Source organism: Epinephelus fuscoguttatus, linkage group LG5 (assembly GCF_011397635.1).
Source record: "Epinephelus fuscoguttatus linkage group LG5, E.fuscoguttatus.final_Chr_v1".
Lineage (NCBI taxonomy): Eukaryota > Metazoa > Chordata > Actinopteri > Perciformes > Serranidae > Epinephelus > Epinephelus fuscoguttatus.
The window spans coordinates 11,275,472-11,293,437 of NC_064756.1; the positions used below are offsets into that span (position 1 = coordinate 11,275,472).

The window sequence follows — 17,966 nt, forward strand, 5'->3', positions numbered from 1 at the left end:
GAATAGCCTTGACAGCACATTGCTGTGATTCAGTGATTTCCTATGACACACTGCCCACCAAATGTAACATCGTGTTTCATTTTCGGACTGGTTGTACTCTGTAGACGCTGGATAAATGTGATTACCCCTGTGACTTCTGCAGCGTTTTCTCTGTTGCTAGTTAATAGCTGTGGTGGCCTTCTTAATCAGTCTGCCGGCTGTTTTCTGTGATTGTGTCTTCCTGTGTGTGTGCGTGTGTCTGTGTAATAGCAGTCCCCTAACACACAAAGCTGACTCAGGGATGCTGTTAAGGTCCTGAGGACTCCAGCAGCTGCAATCATGTTAATCCACGTGAAACCATTGGTTATGTGGCTTTAAAGGCTTGGACAGCTATTGTTAGATTTCAGGGTTTAGCACAGGGAAGGTTTGGGTTGCTACTGAGATGTATCCTTTGCTGCTGTATAATTTTAATTGATAAATTCAAATTTAGACACGGAAATGAGGCGACAAACTTCCTGATGTTATCCCTCGTGTTTGTTCCCCTTGTGTGCATGAAACATTTTAGCCTCAAGCGTCAGTACAAGACAAGATTGTTCAGTGCCGATAATAGTCTCCTTTTCATGATTTAATACACAACTAATCCAGTTTTCAGGTATCTTGCATGTTAGACACAGTTGTTTTTACTCTGAGCCACGGGTTAAAATTATCATTTTGTCACATTACAGCTGATGGAGTGCAGCGTCACGCGTGGTAAATTTAGGTACTCTCAAATCGTCAGTTGCAAAGTTATGTGCAAAATAATTACAGACTCACACAATCTCGTCCACTCGCTCATGCATGCACACATTATCTAACAGGAACATGTTGTTCTTTAGGCCATATTATGTTTATTCCCATGACAACACACAGACAACAGATGACATTCCAGCAATGAAAGATGATCTCTCGCTAATGACAAACGTATCGTTTAGCAAATGGAGTACATAGTAAGATGCTAAAATGTCACAGTGAAAATAAATACATTGATTGGACAAGCTTCTGTTATAAAAAAAAAAAAAAAAAATCAAATCAAATAAAAATAACAATTTAACATTAAATTGGAGAGTGGGAGATTTTAAAGTTTTAGGAATTTTTCTTTCCATAAATAATAATTTAATATTAATGCGTAATCTGATAATATATTGTAGAAATCTCATAATTTGCATGCCTAGAAAATACCCTGTATTTCTTACCATATTAAACTTACTCAGCAATGGGACGCATAGGGGGTTGATTCATGCATGCAAGCTCTGACATGTGTCCTTTCAAAGAAAAGTCAAAAAATACTTTAGGCTATGGCTCTCACAGGACAAGTGTCGGCTTCCAAAACAGTCGTCACAAGGGCCGTAAACTATATCAAGCAAAAGACCCAGGGGTGGATTGTGGAGCAGGGCCAAAGTGCAGATTGAACCAAGCGTGTGCGTGTGTGTGTGTGTGTGTGTGTGTGTGTGTGTGTGTGTGTGTGTGTGTGTGTGTGTTTGTGGACAAAGAAGACTTCAAATCATGACGTGAACTAAGGTGAAAAGTTCAGAGGAAATAACTACAAAGATGGCAAATATTGCCAGTGATGAGCTGGCCAGATATTGAACTCGTAAGATTAGACAGAAAACCTGCTCTTACCTTCAGTAGACTCAACTTTTATGTAGCTGAAAAAAACACCAAGGTTTGATGTCTTTTTTAATATTTAAAACACCAACAAAACAAACATAAAAGGATACACTGAGTATTTCATTTTGCTTGTGGAGCGCTTGAAATATTCATGTGTGTGGTGTATAAGAATCAAAAACATTTCAAATAGCAGTTCAGCATAGATGTCTCATATAATATAAATATTTGAAACTACATTTGAATGTCACTTATAACTAGGACTGACATACATCAGCCATTATGTGGGGGGTGGGGCGTACGGTGCGGGTCAGTGTGGAGTCACCTCATGGGAAATTGTGCTTTACTTACCAAGAAAAAGACTTGGAATTCATGTTCATGAATTCATGTTTTAGTTACTGCAAATCTTTAACCAGTCAAGAAGATCTTAAAATAATCAGTTAGCATACAGTTTTTTTTTATTTACCAGCATTTGACTAGCTCTTATTGTTGATTTCAAACCCTGAAAATGAGTATAAAATGAGGTACTAGCTGGTTTCTTTTGGGTCAAGGCTCCTGGTACGTTGGGGAGACGACCAGACACACACACAATGTGGGTATTTACGACAGTACAACCATGAGGACGGTGCGAACAAAGAAAACAAATTTGGATAATGGTTGCCAGTGCACATTGCCTTTTTTAGAACAATTTCCTACTTTGCCTATGCAAACTAGAAGCCTTATACATTTCCTCCTGGGTGAACTGGGCGTGGGACATAGAATAAGAACAACATTGACAGAGAAAGGAAATTATAATCTCCCACGTTTAAAGAAAAAAAATCATCAATAACAAAGTTCTGTAACTATTCAGAAGCTGCTGTTGGACACATTAGCTGAATTATGAGACTGATACTCTGTTCAAATGAAGCTGAATCAACACACTCTAAAATGAGAATATTGGAGTATCCATAATAAGCCCATGGTACTCTGTCATGGCTACCAGTTTCAGCTCAAGTTTACATTATACAACTTGAGCCGTTACAGCAGTAAGTGGTCGTTACGATTATAAAAAGACAATCTGAACCACCAACCTTTAAGTGTAGATATAGATACTGTAAGTGTGTGTCTGTGTATGTGTACTTACGTGTCTACAAAACCAATCTATACTATAGATTGACACTAGTAGAGGAGTATTGCATGAGGATGTCTTGTATCTCCAAGCATTGCAAAGAAACAAGCTGGCCATTGACTAAATGAAGCTTTATATTGTCCTGTCCTCTTGTCCAGTCCATCCTGGGTTATTAGTCACATCAGTCCGGCAGTCCATCAGCAAGGGGCAGATCCTCCAAAGCAGCAGCTGAGCCATTTGTCTCTCCTCTGTCACCCCCTGAATCTCTCTCCTCCTTATCGTCATCCGGGCTGAGCGGGTTCCCTTCAGACAGGCGGTTCAGAGGGTCAAAAGTATGCATTTTGGGCTCAGGGCTGAGGATGGAAAGCTGAGGCAATAGTGGCCCTTCCCGAAGCTTAGCAGCTAGCTCCTTGGCACTGCAAGTGGGGGTGTTGGTCTCGTAGACATCATGGAAGTTGTTGTAGTCTACCTCGTAGAAGCCCTTCTCCAGAGAAAGAACCGGTGTGAAGCGGTAGCCCCAAAGCACCTCTGTGTCCAGGTAGGAACTTCGTGCCTGACATGTCATCCCTGTCACGGACATGGATGGGCATACGTGTCCACATGCACACGCCAAATCAGTGTGGACAGGTAAACATACACACACAGACACACAGATGGAGAGGTGGAGAGGTGTAAGGAGAAAGAAAGACAGGATCAGTAAATTATTCATAATTATACAGGATCTGTACACACACAGGGCCAAGACCTGCACAGTACTTTTTTTTTCCTAGACCTCCAGCGTGTTTGTGAAGCCAATAATGTTGGAAACACAGCTGATCTAAATAGAAAGGTTTAGTTTGTTTGGAAAGTATGAGCTACTTGGCTGATATAGTATATGCAGAATTCAAACACAGGGGTAAAACGTGTCAATATTTATTTTCTGAGGTGTGTTTTTGCCAATAAGCATGTCAGAAAAAAAAATAGCACATTTGGTAGCCCAGTTTTGCACTTGCTTTGGAAATGGAAAGAGAGAAAGACTTGGCCTCTGGTAATTTTAATTAAATATGTAGCTTTACTGAAGGAATTTAAATATTACTCACTGTATTGCTCATGTTGGTCATGGCACATGTGAATTCTGACACATTGCACATCTGTATTTGGAAATGTGTTGCTATTTATTTGTTTAGTTTTTTGTATTTGAACCATAGCTGTAAAATCATGGAAAAAACTGAGCTGCAAACAGTTAGCAATATAGCTAATGGCTGTGAAAATATCACACATAAGAAATAAATACCAAAACAGGAATTGCAAAACACACGATTAATCACAACAGAGAGAGCCCTTTGTTATTGTAATGTATGAATCTTAGTTTTAGCGGTACCAAGAGGCATTCTAATTAGTTATTAGCAAGCTAGCCACTCTCTTCTCCCTTGTGTATTCTCCATTAGCATAAATGACATGTAAAATGAATATTTATTAAAAAAAAACATGTGTATGCTGCCCTTTAATGCTTGTACAAATGCCTGCCTGGATTGTAAAGAAAGAAGAAGAAAGGTGGGGAAGAAACGGAGACTGACAACACTACATGTGCAACACAGAGCCAGAATTTAACTAGCCCTACACACTCTCAATTAGAAACGTCATTCAGAACTATAGCTGTTCCATTTTATTGGCAAGGGAGTTCAAGTGAACTTCTGAAATGCTGCAAAAAGAAATGCGAATTAGACACGTTTCCATCAAGTGGTATGGAGCAGAGAAACTAGGCCCTGCAAAACATCGATTGGTCAGAAGTTGGCGGCATAGGCTTTGCGCATGGCTGTAATCTGCCAATTAACAAAGTAGAAGAAGACCAGGCTGCAAACTGGGAACAAAACAAGTCACCTTGGCAATCCAACCCAAATGGAGGAGCGTTGTTTCTACTGGACAAGTTATAATTGTTCTCTAATGTCAACTAATATTGGCTGTGCTTCATGCTGCCTGGAGATGAAGACAATGATTCTGATGCATGGGAAGATGCTGACAGAGAAAACAGCTGATCAGTCATGTGAGTAGCCAACACATTCTCACTCCAACCTTGTCATATATCAGCGTTTGGTCATGGACCTTCCACTTCGGGATACAACGTGAAAGGTACAAGGGTGTTGGTTGTTGACGTTCTGGGACACCATGTCAAGTTCTACCTGTTACATGCATTGTCTTCTTTCAAAGTACACTTCTGTTTTAACAGGAAATGTATCGATTACATACAGTCGATTTCAAAGTAAACGCACTACTTCAACAGTGCAAAGTGATGTTTTTTTTTCTTCCAACAACAAACACACATGGTTGGGTTTGGGCAACAAAAACATGTGGTTAGGTTCAGGAAAAAAGAACAGGGTTGGCTTTAGAATCTTACAGGACGCAAACACCCCTCTCCCGGGTGAAAGTCCATGGTTGTTGGACCCATCCACCACCTCTCCCACCCACCCTACTTGGACTTTTGCCACCTTAACTTTGGTTCTTGTCCTGTTGCTTTTCCCCTGATGCAGCCAAATGCCACTCAACTAGAACGGCAACCGGCCGCCGATCATGCTGACATTAAAAGTCAGTGCCTGACACCGCAAACTGCCCAAGCACCAGTTTTTGACAACTTAGGAGTGAAACCAGGTTGTGTAATCACGAGCCAATAACTTGTATATAACTCATATATTTGGTAAGAATGTCATCATGTGTCCAATGTGCTGACAGGAGTAAAGAGGGAAGCAGTCCCCATAAGGAGGCAGGCTGGGGCATTGGATGGGTCACAAATCACAGGACTTTTGCCCAGGAGACCAGTGTCTGCAACTGTGTGAATTGTGACTGAACTTTTACTAACTTTCAGGTACGTCATCACCATGTTTCTTTTCCTAAATCTTACCACAGTAACTTTACTTGCATAAACCTAACCTAGGTAAAACTTTTGCATGCAATTAAGGAACTGCGGTTTCCATACAGTTTTACTAATGCGTTGCGTCAAAATGTGCATACAAATCAGCTTTTTGGAAACACAGTTTTTGAAGCACTCAACTTCTTTTTCCATTTCTCACTCACTGCTTTCTGCTTTCATAAGACGAGCACCAGGTCACACAGATGTATCAAGTTTGACTAACAAGCTGTTAAAGTGATCATAAGCTAAGCACAGTCACAGTACTCTATAGCAACCTGTCAAGAGCTGAGGACGACAGATATTGGGTGGTGTATCACTTTAAACTGGCAACATCCAACTCACCATAGATGCTTGGCTCGCCCAGCTGTTGAGTTACATAATGCTCTGTCTCTGCAAATGCATAACATCACCACTAACATCAAGCAAGTGCTCTAAAATAGATGTAGATGCCAAATTGATATGGTGTCTAATGTCACAGTAGGAGGGGCTTTTGCACCTTTTCTTCAGCTTTCCCTCTGGATATGAGTGGCCTAGTTTCCACATTTAACTTGTGAAATGTTTGTTATTTCTGTGACGGGATCTTCAAAGACGATATAGCGTCTTTCAGTCCCTATGAGAAGGATTTTCTATAGTGCCTATTAAGGGTGTTGGCATGTTGTTTGATGTGCTGGTTTTAAATTCTTAGTTTAGCTAAGACTTTGGAGTCCAAATACATTAAGTTGTGTTGTGAATATCTATTAGTGTCTTGTCCTATTAGCATTTAAAAGCACCCAGTTATGTCATTTTATTAAGGTTTGTCCCAGCTGAAAAGTCCAGGTGCCTTCAACTCGATACAAGATGTTGTATAACCAGGATGACTGAGACTTTTCACAGACACTGCTACAGTATTTTGCTGATGCATTGGTATAGTATTGATGGTTGTGATTATGAAAAAAAAACACTTAAGAATAGTACTTCCTGAGGGATTAGATTATTCAGAAATACAAACAACAACAAAAAAGTGCCAGCCCACACACACACACACACACATTCTTCTAATGCAACTAAGGTCATGGGAATACTACAGACTGTCCACATTTGATGACACACTTTCCATTTTTCACCACCAACAGTAGCATATATGGTAATGTGCTTCCTGTACTGCTTAGCACTTGGCTCCAAAGAAGTGGATTGTTTTTTTTCCTCTTGCATCTTTTGTAAAAAAACAACCATTTTTATGTTTTATACATTGGTGGAAAAAGAGTGCTGCAGGGTGCGTAGGAGACACTTGTGCTGTGATGTGTTCATGTGCTTCAAGACTTGACATTTGGCAGATGAGCAGCAGCCATTGTAATAAAAGAGGTAACAGAATTCACATTATTCTTGTCATGACAGCCGTGTGTGCTTGCGCAATTTTATGGCTCTCATTTTCTGAAAAACGCAGCTTGTGAATCCACTGATGCTTGGCAGCCAAGCCTTAGGTATTTTTTTAATGTACACGTCTTCATACCGGCACATTAACACATCGCACTGCCATGCAGACACAGAGCAGCCTCCTTGATTTTGTCCTGTGTTTCTTTTCATTTTTTAAACTTTGGAAGTACAGCGTACCTCAACACAAGGGTGTGTTGAGAGGGAACATGTGAGTTTGTTAGCTTCTTGCTTTTCAAAAGCTGTGGGATTACCACAGCATGTAAACCACACACAGATTAGCTTCATCTAAGCAATGAGAGCAGCCAGAACTCTTTTCAACTCAAATATAGTAAACAGGATAAAGCACGCAAAAGCACCAGCATGAACTTTCAGTGTAAATGATGCATGCCTGAAGAAGCGGAAATAATGAGGTCATCACTCTGTAACCAGCAGACCTGTCTCTCAACAGACTGACTTATCAAACACAGGTGCATTAATAATTTAAATAATGGCTGCTTTCAATTTAGGTGTGTCAGTTTCTGAGTATTGTGGATGCTGGCTTCCTGGCACACCAACATGGAAAAGGAGCATCACTCATGTTGTTAATTACACCCTTGTTTAATCCATGTTGATACATCAGAACGTCCTTGCAGGTGTAACCGCTGCCGCTTCTCATGTAGCACGTCATTATGGCTTATGACCTCCATCCCAGCATCCACCTGCAGACCAAGTCTCCCTGCGGGGAACGCTTTTATCGTAACTCCCAAAATGTCTGCTGTGTTTACCTAAACAAATCCAGGCAGTGACAAGGTCAGAGCATATATAATATGTCAACTTTAATTTCTCAACTTTTTTATTGTACTCAACATGTTGCTGTCCATTTGTTTTGGATCAGAGATGTGTTTTATATCAAAAGAAAAAGAAAGATTCATAAGAAAGTACAGTAATGTGAGAGAACACAACAGGAGCTCAGTTAGAGAGCAAAGTAATGTCAAGGTCTTGTGCATGTGTCTTGTTTGTTGCTTTTTAGTGGTTGCCCTTATGCTTTGAGGTGCAAGGCTTTCTGTTAATGCTCCCACGTCCTGTCCTGTTCATTGGTTGTTCACTTGATCCAAAAAAAAATTCATGGAAAGTGGGAGAAGGGGAGATATACACAAACAAGAGATATGGACATATACACACACTTTTTTTTTTTTTTTTTTTGCCACATTCCCTTTTATAACTCATGACCCGGTTGTCATTGTACCAGAGACAAGTGTTTGTGAGGTAGTTGGTTGCAGCTATTGTGAATTTACACTTGTTTCTTTCTTTAGACAAGTGAAATCTGGTTAGGAACAACCAACGCTTTCTTATTCCAACTATTCAAATATGGCCACTTTTTCAGTGGGCTTTCACATCTAAATATGATGTACGAGGGATCCTCCTACATCTGTTCTTACATGCTTTGTCATTTCAGAAAACACCTCCGCTTTCACAGGAAATGTACAGTTTCTGCTTGTTACATGCATACAGTCTTTTAACAAAAAAACTCACAACATAGGTAAAACATGTGCAATTGGTTGGGTTTAGGCAACAAAAGCATCATGGTTTGGCTCAACATTCACAAAGAAAGTGAGTAACAGGCTCCCACATAAAAGTCCAAGACTTTTTGACCCATCTACCTCCACTCCCCTCCCATTTAACACTTTGCAACGCTTTCCATAATTTGTTAATTAAGAAACCTAGCATATAAACAGCAGCTGGCAGAATCAAACAAACACAACTAAAGCAATAAAACACATTGCGTGGAGGTGCCATCATTGCAGAAGCTATTATTGGCTCTAGGTGGCACACATTAACGTTTCCAGCTCCAAACTACCACTGCACTATTTTCCTTGCCAGTGGGTAGAACATGTCATACTGGAACCAGAGAACCTGACTTGGGAGATTTAAACTGTGACCAAGGCCATTTTGTTATTGCTTTGCATCATTAATAGTGTGTTTGTATTGTATATAACTAAATAACTAACAAAAAGGAAAAAAAATATTGGTCACAGATTATCAGCAGTTAGAGTTTATCTTTATTTTTTTTTCTACCTCAACATTATTGGTGTCGAAACAAATTAGTTCCCTATTAATCTTGCATGACAGCATAGAGCAAGCATTATTTTCTGTATAAATAATTTACAAGAAAGGAAACGGGAAACAAAGCAGCCATAAACCTGCTATCTTCAGAGACCCTTCAATAATGAAAACAAGGTTTGTTGTCGGCAACAGTGACGCACATGACTGGGCCTCCGGCTCAGCAGAACAAGTACCAGAGATTATACAATAAACTGCAGCATCATCATGTTTTATTAAAAAAATATATAAAGCCACTTCATTTAATAGAACAACATCTCAAAAGCCACCAAACAATTAGTTAAATTGGTGGTTTTGTGAAAGGGCTCTACAGCAAAGACTAGATATTAAATATATACATATACAGTAAGGTGCATTATCATCTTGAGTCGAGGCATCCCTCGGCTATTTGTAGACAACTGTGATAACAGAGAATACAGCTTGGTTGCTGCTTAAGTGTCCACAAATGAATAACACATTTTACATCTAGGGAAATGCCTTACCACTTTTGAAATGTTTAAACAGTGTGCATTCACTGATGGCATTTTGTTTTTAATTAAAAAGACTGGGCCACTGGGCAGCAAACTGCAAATATGAATAAATTGTAGCTTTCCATTATTTGTTATTCTTGTATTTATACTTGTTTTTTGAGATTATACTTACATATATGCGTTAAATAAAAGGAAGTAGAAGTGATAAATGGCAGATTTAAGGAAATTAGTAATAAAATAAAATGTTCAGATGGATATAAATTTATTGCTGTGTGGAAGAAATAGACATGTGGCACTACAGCACATGAAAATGTAATGTAATATTTTCTCTGTTGCAAATTACATGCACAGCACAATATGTGCATGACCGAGCCCTTGGAAAAGTGAACATGCTTTTTTTGCACATAAATTGTGTTTAATGATACAGATTATAAATATGATATATATTAAAACATTATGGATATGAACTTTAATTACATACCTTAATAGTATTTTGACATTTTGCAAATGTTGTGCATTCGTTAACAGAAAATGTAACTCAGTATACTGTACATTTAATCTATTTTATATATTTTCATAAGTGCAATTAAGCTGTGTCCCCAAGTAGGAGGGCAGATTGTTCTTTAGCAACTCATCAACTTGTTTTACTTTTTAATCCTGAACGTTGTGGGAGTGCCTGAGAAACAAATGTTGTTGTTGATTTCCAGAGCCTGACTCACAATTATGCTTAAAACCACAGGCTGGATGTCAACAGAGAAAACAAGTGATGGCCAGCCATTAAAATGAAGCCATTTCACCGCCCACTCATCTGTCACTTCCAAACTCTGTGGAGCATCCAAATCATGATGCGGCAAATATTCTGTTTAATAATGAGGTTTTTTTTGTTTTTTTTTAAAAGCCTTCCCAATTCCTGGACATCATCAGATGCTGATTTTAATCTTTCTTAGTTCGGTTGAGTTTATGAGATAATTACTTGCATGATCTGAGCCATAAATGTTTATTATCCAATAAAAAAAAATAATTAAAAAAAAAGAAGGAAAGAGTAAACAATGTTTGTACTGTATTTCTGCCCTGGCACTACCTCTGAAATTTTAAAATCTAAATATACTTTACTTTTGGATCAGACTTGAAGCAGACCACAGCATTGGCCATCCATTAATTGACACATAACAACAGTGACAGCAGATTCATGACTTTGAAAATAGCAAGTTTCTTATTTCACTTCAGCATTCAAATTTATAGTGAAATATAGTAGTTTGGGGTCTTGTATTTGTTGTTAGCACTATCCCTACTTCTCAGTGTCAGGTGCAATACTGTATTATACAAGTATAGTTAAAGATGACAGAAAAATTTGAACACAACTGTTACGATGGCAAAAGCTTAGAAAAGGGTTAAAACAACTGTAATTGAGCTGTCCTTTAACTCCCCGGCTTACGCTCTATTACCTGCTTAACAAGTCTCATTAAGGTTAACAGGGCAAGAAAGTGGGGGGAGGGGAAGATTGGTCCATTGCCTAGCAGTGAAGGACGATGACAACATAGCCTCTGCATGATGCCATCGTCTCAGCCGGTGAAGCGAAAGGTGATTTAATGCCTGAGTCAAGTATCCAGCAGCGTGAGCAGGAAGCATGATGACTACTGGTGCTTTAGAGGAAAAATAAATTAAAAAAATAAAGAAATAAAAAATGAAATACAGCAGAAATGTTCAGATGCATGCAAAGCCATGCCTGATCGCATTAGGGAGCTTGGGGGTTTGTCCGACTTTTTAAAAAGACAATTGTTGCACAAGACTAAATGCTCTTAATCAACCTGTGTTTCATTTACTGATACAAAGTATGGTGATAACCAATGAAGTAAATTGGTAGCATGTATAATACATTGTATTTAAAATGAGTGGATTGTAATCCATCTTTGAACAAAAGCCAGTAAACAATGCAGCTTGGGCATATAAACAATACTTGATTTAGCCAGTACCCCACAGAAAACACATGAGAACAGCATATTAACAGCTAGCTGTGGTCCATCATGCTGTAAAGGTTCCTGTATCCACCTCATTATAATTATGAATGACAAGCAGTTTGATGTTCTATACAAGGCTTTTCTAAAAATGACAAAACACTAGCTTTGAATATCATAAATTGAGTGTTTTTGAAAATGCCTTTGTGTGACACATGGACGTCTGCTGTTATCTCATTTTGATTGCTGAGTTGAAGATGCTGCATTTTCCTCTGCAGCTTTGAATACAGCCTCATGCCGGGAAACAAGAGCTTTGTGGAACTTTACAGAAACACCTGGTGATGTCTGCCTCCTTAATGTAACTAGCCTGGAGCGCTTTTCAGGACTGCTTGGCCTTTACCCAAAACACAGACCAGCAGTGTGGGTAGCTACACTTCATTCATTTTGAAATAAACAATATCAGAGACGTCACCTTGAAGTAGCAACAGTGGAAATGCGGGCTGCAGTGACTACAGAGAAACATTTGTAGGGCAGCTGTGGTGTGATCAGCTTTCAGTGCGTCAGCTGAAGTTACAAATACTTTAAAATGTGTGTAAATTCAAACTGCAGTTGTAGAGGTAATGAAAGAAACATTGTCACCTTCCTCAAAAACATTTTTCAGCTGATATGAAATCATTGAAATAATAAAATCCACATTAAAAGTTGTACTGACTCTGAAGTGAAATGCATTAATATTATTTATGTCTCACTTAGTGAGTGTATGATCTGTTAGTATGTTAGTCTCTCTTTCTTTCCATCCATTACAATATTATCTTTTGCAATCTGCCCCACTTACAGGTACTCACTCCTGCCCCTCCTTTTAAGCAATTCATCTTTCCACGTGAGCCTCTTCTCTCTTTCCATCCACTTATCCATCTTCCCATCCCTCCCACTCAGCTCCCTTCCTGCGTCCAACATTTCATCAATCTCTGTCTCTCCCTATCCATCCACCCATCACCCATCTGTCCTGCCATTCCACCTCGATCTGTCTCTTTACCCTGTCCCTTCATCATCCCCCCCAACGCTTCATACCTGTGGCCTCCACCATGCCCTCGAGGATAACCACGATCTCAAACTCTTCCTTCTCCATCTGTGCCAGTGTCATCTCCCAGAAAGGGCTCTTCTCATTGATCTCATGAGAGATGATAAGCGGCGACACCAGGAACAGCCGGTCGTCTCCTGTGTCAAAGCCAATGTTGATGTCAGTCTGGTTGAGTGGGATGAACTCCCCCTCCTTGGTCTGCTGCGAGCGGATCAGCTTTGCCCTGATCGATGCTTCCACGATGTGAGAGTTCCTCAGGTCCCCCACCCGAAACATCAGGCACATCTTGTTGTCTCGCACCGATATGACAGCATTGTGCGAGAACATGAGAGTCTCGGCGCGGTTCTTTGGCTGTGAGATCTTGACAAACATGCAGCCCACCATCATGGCGTTAACAATGGAACCCAAGATGGCCTGCACCAAAAGCAGTATGATACCCTCAGGGCATTTCTCTGTGATTACGCGATAACCGTACCCAATGGTGGTCTCTGTTTCAATTGAGAAGAGGAAGGCTGACACAAAACTGTTGAGGTTCTCCACACAGGGGGTCCAGCCCTCCTCATCGGCATGCAGCAGATCCCCACGGATGAGCGCTATCAGCCACCACAGAAAGCCAAAGAAAAGCCAGTTGACTACATAGACCAAGGTGAAAATAAAGAGACTAAGACGCCAGCGTAGGTCCACCAGCGTAGTGAACAAGTCACTGAGGTATCGGTAGGTCTCTTGCACGTTTCCGTGATGAACGTTGCACTTGCCATCCTTCTGCACGTACCGCTGACGTGGCTTCTTCGCTGGGTCAGATATCAAGTGGGTTCGCTCTGTTGAGATCTGAGCCTCCCGTAAGTGTTTAGGAAGCTTCTTCACCTAGAGGGAGAATAAACAGAGACAGAGAGGCAAAATGAGGGGAATAAGGAGAGTGAGAGAAACATGCAAGCAAAGACAGAAAGAAGGAGGGAGGACGAACAGCAATTTAAGCTTTTCTCCACATGGGTGTATTTTACAGTAGCCACTTTGATTTCTTTTCATTAATATTTTCTCTAAAGCTGTATTGAGTTTGTACTGGAGGATGTAGGTGTTAACCTTTTTAATGAGATTTTCTTTCAGCCTCGCCAAAAAACCACACTGATCTGTGCTGCTGGCGGGGAGGCAAATAAAATTACGAGCCGTTATAAAGTCACTGCTCTGTGCTGCTCCACAGTGACATTGTAGGTGTCACTGTATGCACACATATACAGGGAGAAAGAGAGAGTAAGGACACAACAAGAACACAAGGACGCCCAGGACTTTGTCTATGTTGGCTCAGCTCCAACGAGGCGATCTGGCTCCACAGCTGTGCCCTGCCTCCCTCCCTGTCCCTTGTGTTCCCTCCCCTCACACCCTATGGGACATTGGCAGGCCTGGATAGGAACAGATCCTCCAATCCTTCCCCAACAGACCCTTATGGCATCCTCAAAAAGAGCGGCATATGCCTGGGCACACATAGTGCACTTATCTAGAAAGTGGCTTTCATGCACATACATGCAGGATCTAATACTGTAGAATATTTAGGGTTATTGAAAAACACTGACTGCAACACAGCCCAGCACTCTAGTCCTGCAGAGGGCAGTTGCTTGTCCCTCTTTTTGGTACACAGAAAGACACAAATACAGGACGACAAAGTTGCAAAGCACCTTTCAAACAGACCAAGGACATTTTTGGCAGCACACTGACACTTTCCAGTCCAAGTTGTTAATGGAAATATGTTGTGTTGAGGCAAGAAAACAGCTCTCGTGCCCTCTGCATTTCTTGCTGCTGAGAGGACACCTGGGACCCATCTCTCTGTAGAGTCATGCTCACATCACCAGGAAAAAAAAAAAAAAAGTTACGTCCTATTGTTGTTACACCGTCTGCTCTTCTGCTCTATCACCAAGACGATCACTCTCACAGTTGAACCGGGGAAGGACATAATCTAAGGCACTACAATATCCTTGCAGTGCCTTCGATTGCAGAGACCCGGATAATAAAATCTGTCAGACAGCTTATTCAGGAGGCTTTTCTTGGAGATGCCAGGTGCTGTTTCACTGTTGTCCTGTGTACACACTCGGTCAAGCCTGCATGTGCAGTATTGAGTTTTCACATATTGATTTGAAGTGATCCCAGTTTAAGGAACATTTTGACAAAGAAGAATTGAAAGACGATGCTTATTGACCGGCATTGCAATTAGTAGCCTGATGACGATGCATTCACCAAATGTCAATGGGCTTCCTTATTACTAACTACGCTCAGAGACATTAGATCAAATATAGATTTGGAACACCGTTTCAGTCCACTGTTTCTTTTAAGAGTGAAACTTTCCACTGAAATGATCGGTTAATGTACACAGTTGTTTTTTAAGTTGTGTTTAATCACTACTTCACAGCTTTTAAAGGAAAGACAGCTAAAATACGCCCATTTATTTTGGGGGCTAATTGAGTGATAGATGAAGCTGTCACCGCCAGTGCCACCCAATCTTTGGCCTTTGTAGTCAATATGGTCTGTGGGGGTGATGGTCGATAAACAAATTAATTATTTCTCTCTGTGTGGCAGTGGTAAGTGGTGGGTGTTTTCTCTCATTGAGCCTTTCTGGCTGCGCCTGGGTAGGCAGCGTAAGTTTCAGTCAGCTGGGGAATCAGGACAGATACCCAGTGCAACTACACCATCCGTTATTGGGAGTGACTAGGGTGTCTTTTCTTGTCCCTCTATCTCCGCTGGCAAGTAAACTGAGCTATATATTTATGTGAACTACAGAAAAAGGTTTGATTTGTGGGCCTTGATCTATAATCTGTACTGCTTACCCAATCTATGAAGTATGTGTGGAGCATATCTCCTGTATATCAAACAGCCTTTTTATCCTCCTTGGTACCCCATTCTTGAAAGCAATCAGTCTGGTTTTCATTCTCACACACACTGCTCTGTCCCCACCAATCAGTCTATATCTTTTCCATCTCGTCTTCATCCTCTGCTCTCTCTACTATAGCCGCCATCACCATGCCGCCTCTTTCTCTCACATCATCTCTCTCATGTGTCATGCTTTCTCGCCCCACTGTGGAAACACTTTCATGATCACTACAGAGTTTGACTGGAAGTGGCTGTGCATTTTACCTGTGCAGGTGTGACTCCTATCTCCATGTTGTGGTCCATGAGGACTCGAGAGTCTCCTGCCATCCTCAGCTGAAGCGCAACACCTGTAAGACACGAGAAAGTACAATAGTCAATTGAATTTAGGCTCTAAAACACATGTTCTGAAACTATTTAAGGCATTTTGTTGTCATTTGCAGCAGCACACTGAGCATCGATTCACTCGTCATTTTTTAAAATGAACATTTCAACACAGAATAAAGGTCAAAGCTACAGAGCACTTACACAAGCTTTATCCATTAGTGCTTTCAACCTTTCAACCCTAAGCTATATAAATTACACATATATTACGTCTCACTAACAATGTTGTGTTGATGTATAGTGTAACCCCCGGGCACATTCATTTCTGCCTGCCATTGAAATGGCTCCAATTTATCAATATGTCAATATTTGCCGGTCAGTGTGATTACAGCCCACAGAAACCCAGGAGAACCATTTGAACTATGAGCTATAAAAGGTAAAATCCTCCATAGAGTCAAATGTTTGCATTTCTATTTACGTTATAAATGTTATGTAGTTATGTTTTTTTGGTCTTAGTGTTGTATTATGTGCCCTGTGTGTGCTAAATGTACCCATCCCACTGTTGCACAACCATTTACCCCACTGGGGACAAATAAAGTTATTGATTGATTGATGCTATTGGTTGTAATATTTTGTCTGCACAGTCTACATGAAGGTTGTTATTATACAGATATAATATATACTGCACAGGGAAGTTGGTGGAAGCTGTTGTCATTGCTATGGCATCTCAGTTGTAAACTACTTCTGGACAATTTTAACAAGAATCATGTAGAATCAAGCGCAAGATTCTCAAGCCTCTGCTCAGTGAGAAATTATAGTGTTGAGACCATACTTTCATGATAAAATTCCACTTTTACACTCACATATTACCACAAAATCAACGTAAAAAAAAAAAAAATAATCATGAGCTATTGAATGCTAATCATATGCAAGACTGCGCGGTCTGAAGATAAATGGTAGCTCAAGCAACAACACTGCTCTCTTACATTTATAATGTGATGAACTGTCAAAAGATTTGATTATATACCATATTCACAGTGTATTCTATTTTCATCCATCAAAAGGAACCATTGCCAGGTGTCACCAATCCAACTTTAATGCTTTTACTATCAGTGAAATTGTGTTCAGTTCAATTCTCCCACCACAGCAATGGTGGTGTTACTCGAGAACGTTCCACATAAATCAGCCTGCCTCGATTGCATTTTTTATCAACATAATAAAACAATATCCTCCGCAAGCCTAGCAGCATGACAACAATCTCTCAGTCAGCCGATTGGTCTCTCCACTTTTGTCCAGATTGGAATATCTCGACAACTATTACATGAATTGCCATGAGATATCCTATAGGTGTTCGTAGTCCCCTGAAGATGACTCTGGTGATCATATGACTCTTCCTCTAGCACCATCATTATGTTGACATTTTGTGGACCAGACTGGAACACCTATTGTACTGAATCTATTGTATGAATTGCCATTAAATTTGTTACACTCATGCTCCGTAGATCATCATTTGTATAATTTTGAGTTCCATTATTAGGTCAAAATTTTCCGTTTGTCTAACACTTTGATTCAGACCCTCAAAACGAATAGCAATCCTATGAGCCTGAGCTGTACTTCGTGTTGAGTTAGCAACACAGATGGTGAACATGCTAAGCATTGTACCTGTTTAACATCAACATGCTAGCATTGCCATATAGAATACGAATGTAAGCAATTAGCTCAAAGCACCACCATGCTTAAGCACAGCCTCACAGAACTGATATCATGACTAGACTGGTCTCACACTATATTTATTTTGCCTTCCCAACAGTACACACAGTTGCAATACAATATCTGCTTGTAGCAACTGAAGGATGTTTTTCATGGGTAATGTTTAAGCATTTACAGTGAGACAGTTTCTGCCTAAAGCTGTCCGCAAATGGGACTTATAACTGTGTTACAGACACTTATGTGGTGCAAAAAAGTAGCACTTCCAGGAAGCTAAATAAATCAGTTATAGCCAATTGTGTTTTGGGAGACAGGGTGGACGTATTCTTGAACACAGCACCTTCACAAACATAATGACAGGTAGATCTATTTGCAGCTTACCCTGTAAAAATACACCCATACTGAGTAAAATATTAACAAATAAATGTTAAAATGTTTCATACTTGAA

The 17,966-nt window shown here is 40.2% G+C and overlaps 1 protein-coding gene across 1 annotated transcript in view; it reads right to left on the reverse strand.

Moving 5' to 3' along the window:
• Nucleotides 1–859: 859 nt before the first annotated feature.
• kcnj5 (potassium inwardly rectifying channel subfamily J member 5) overlaps nucleotides 860–17,966 on the reverse strand; it is a 30,461-nt gene continuing 13,354 nt past the window's right edge. The window contains exons 2-4 of the mRNA XM_049577435.1: nucleotides 15,755–15,837; nucleotides 12,625–13,498; nucleotides 860–3,298 (exon numbers count right to left, since the gene is read on the reverse strand). Coding sequence (XP_049433392.1) covers nucleotides 2,913–3,298; nucleotides 12,625–13,498; nucleotides 15,755–15,817 — 1,323 coding nt within the window. The 5' untranslated portion in view covers nucleotides 15,818–15,837 and the 3' untranslated portion in view covers nucleotides 860–2,912. The remainder of the gene's footprint in view (nucleotides 3,299–12,624; nucleotides 13,499–15,754; nucleotides 15,838–17,966) is intronic.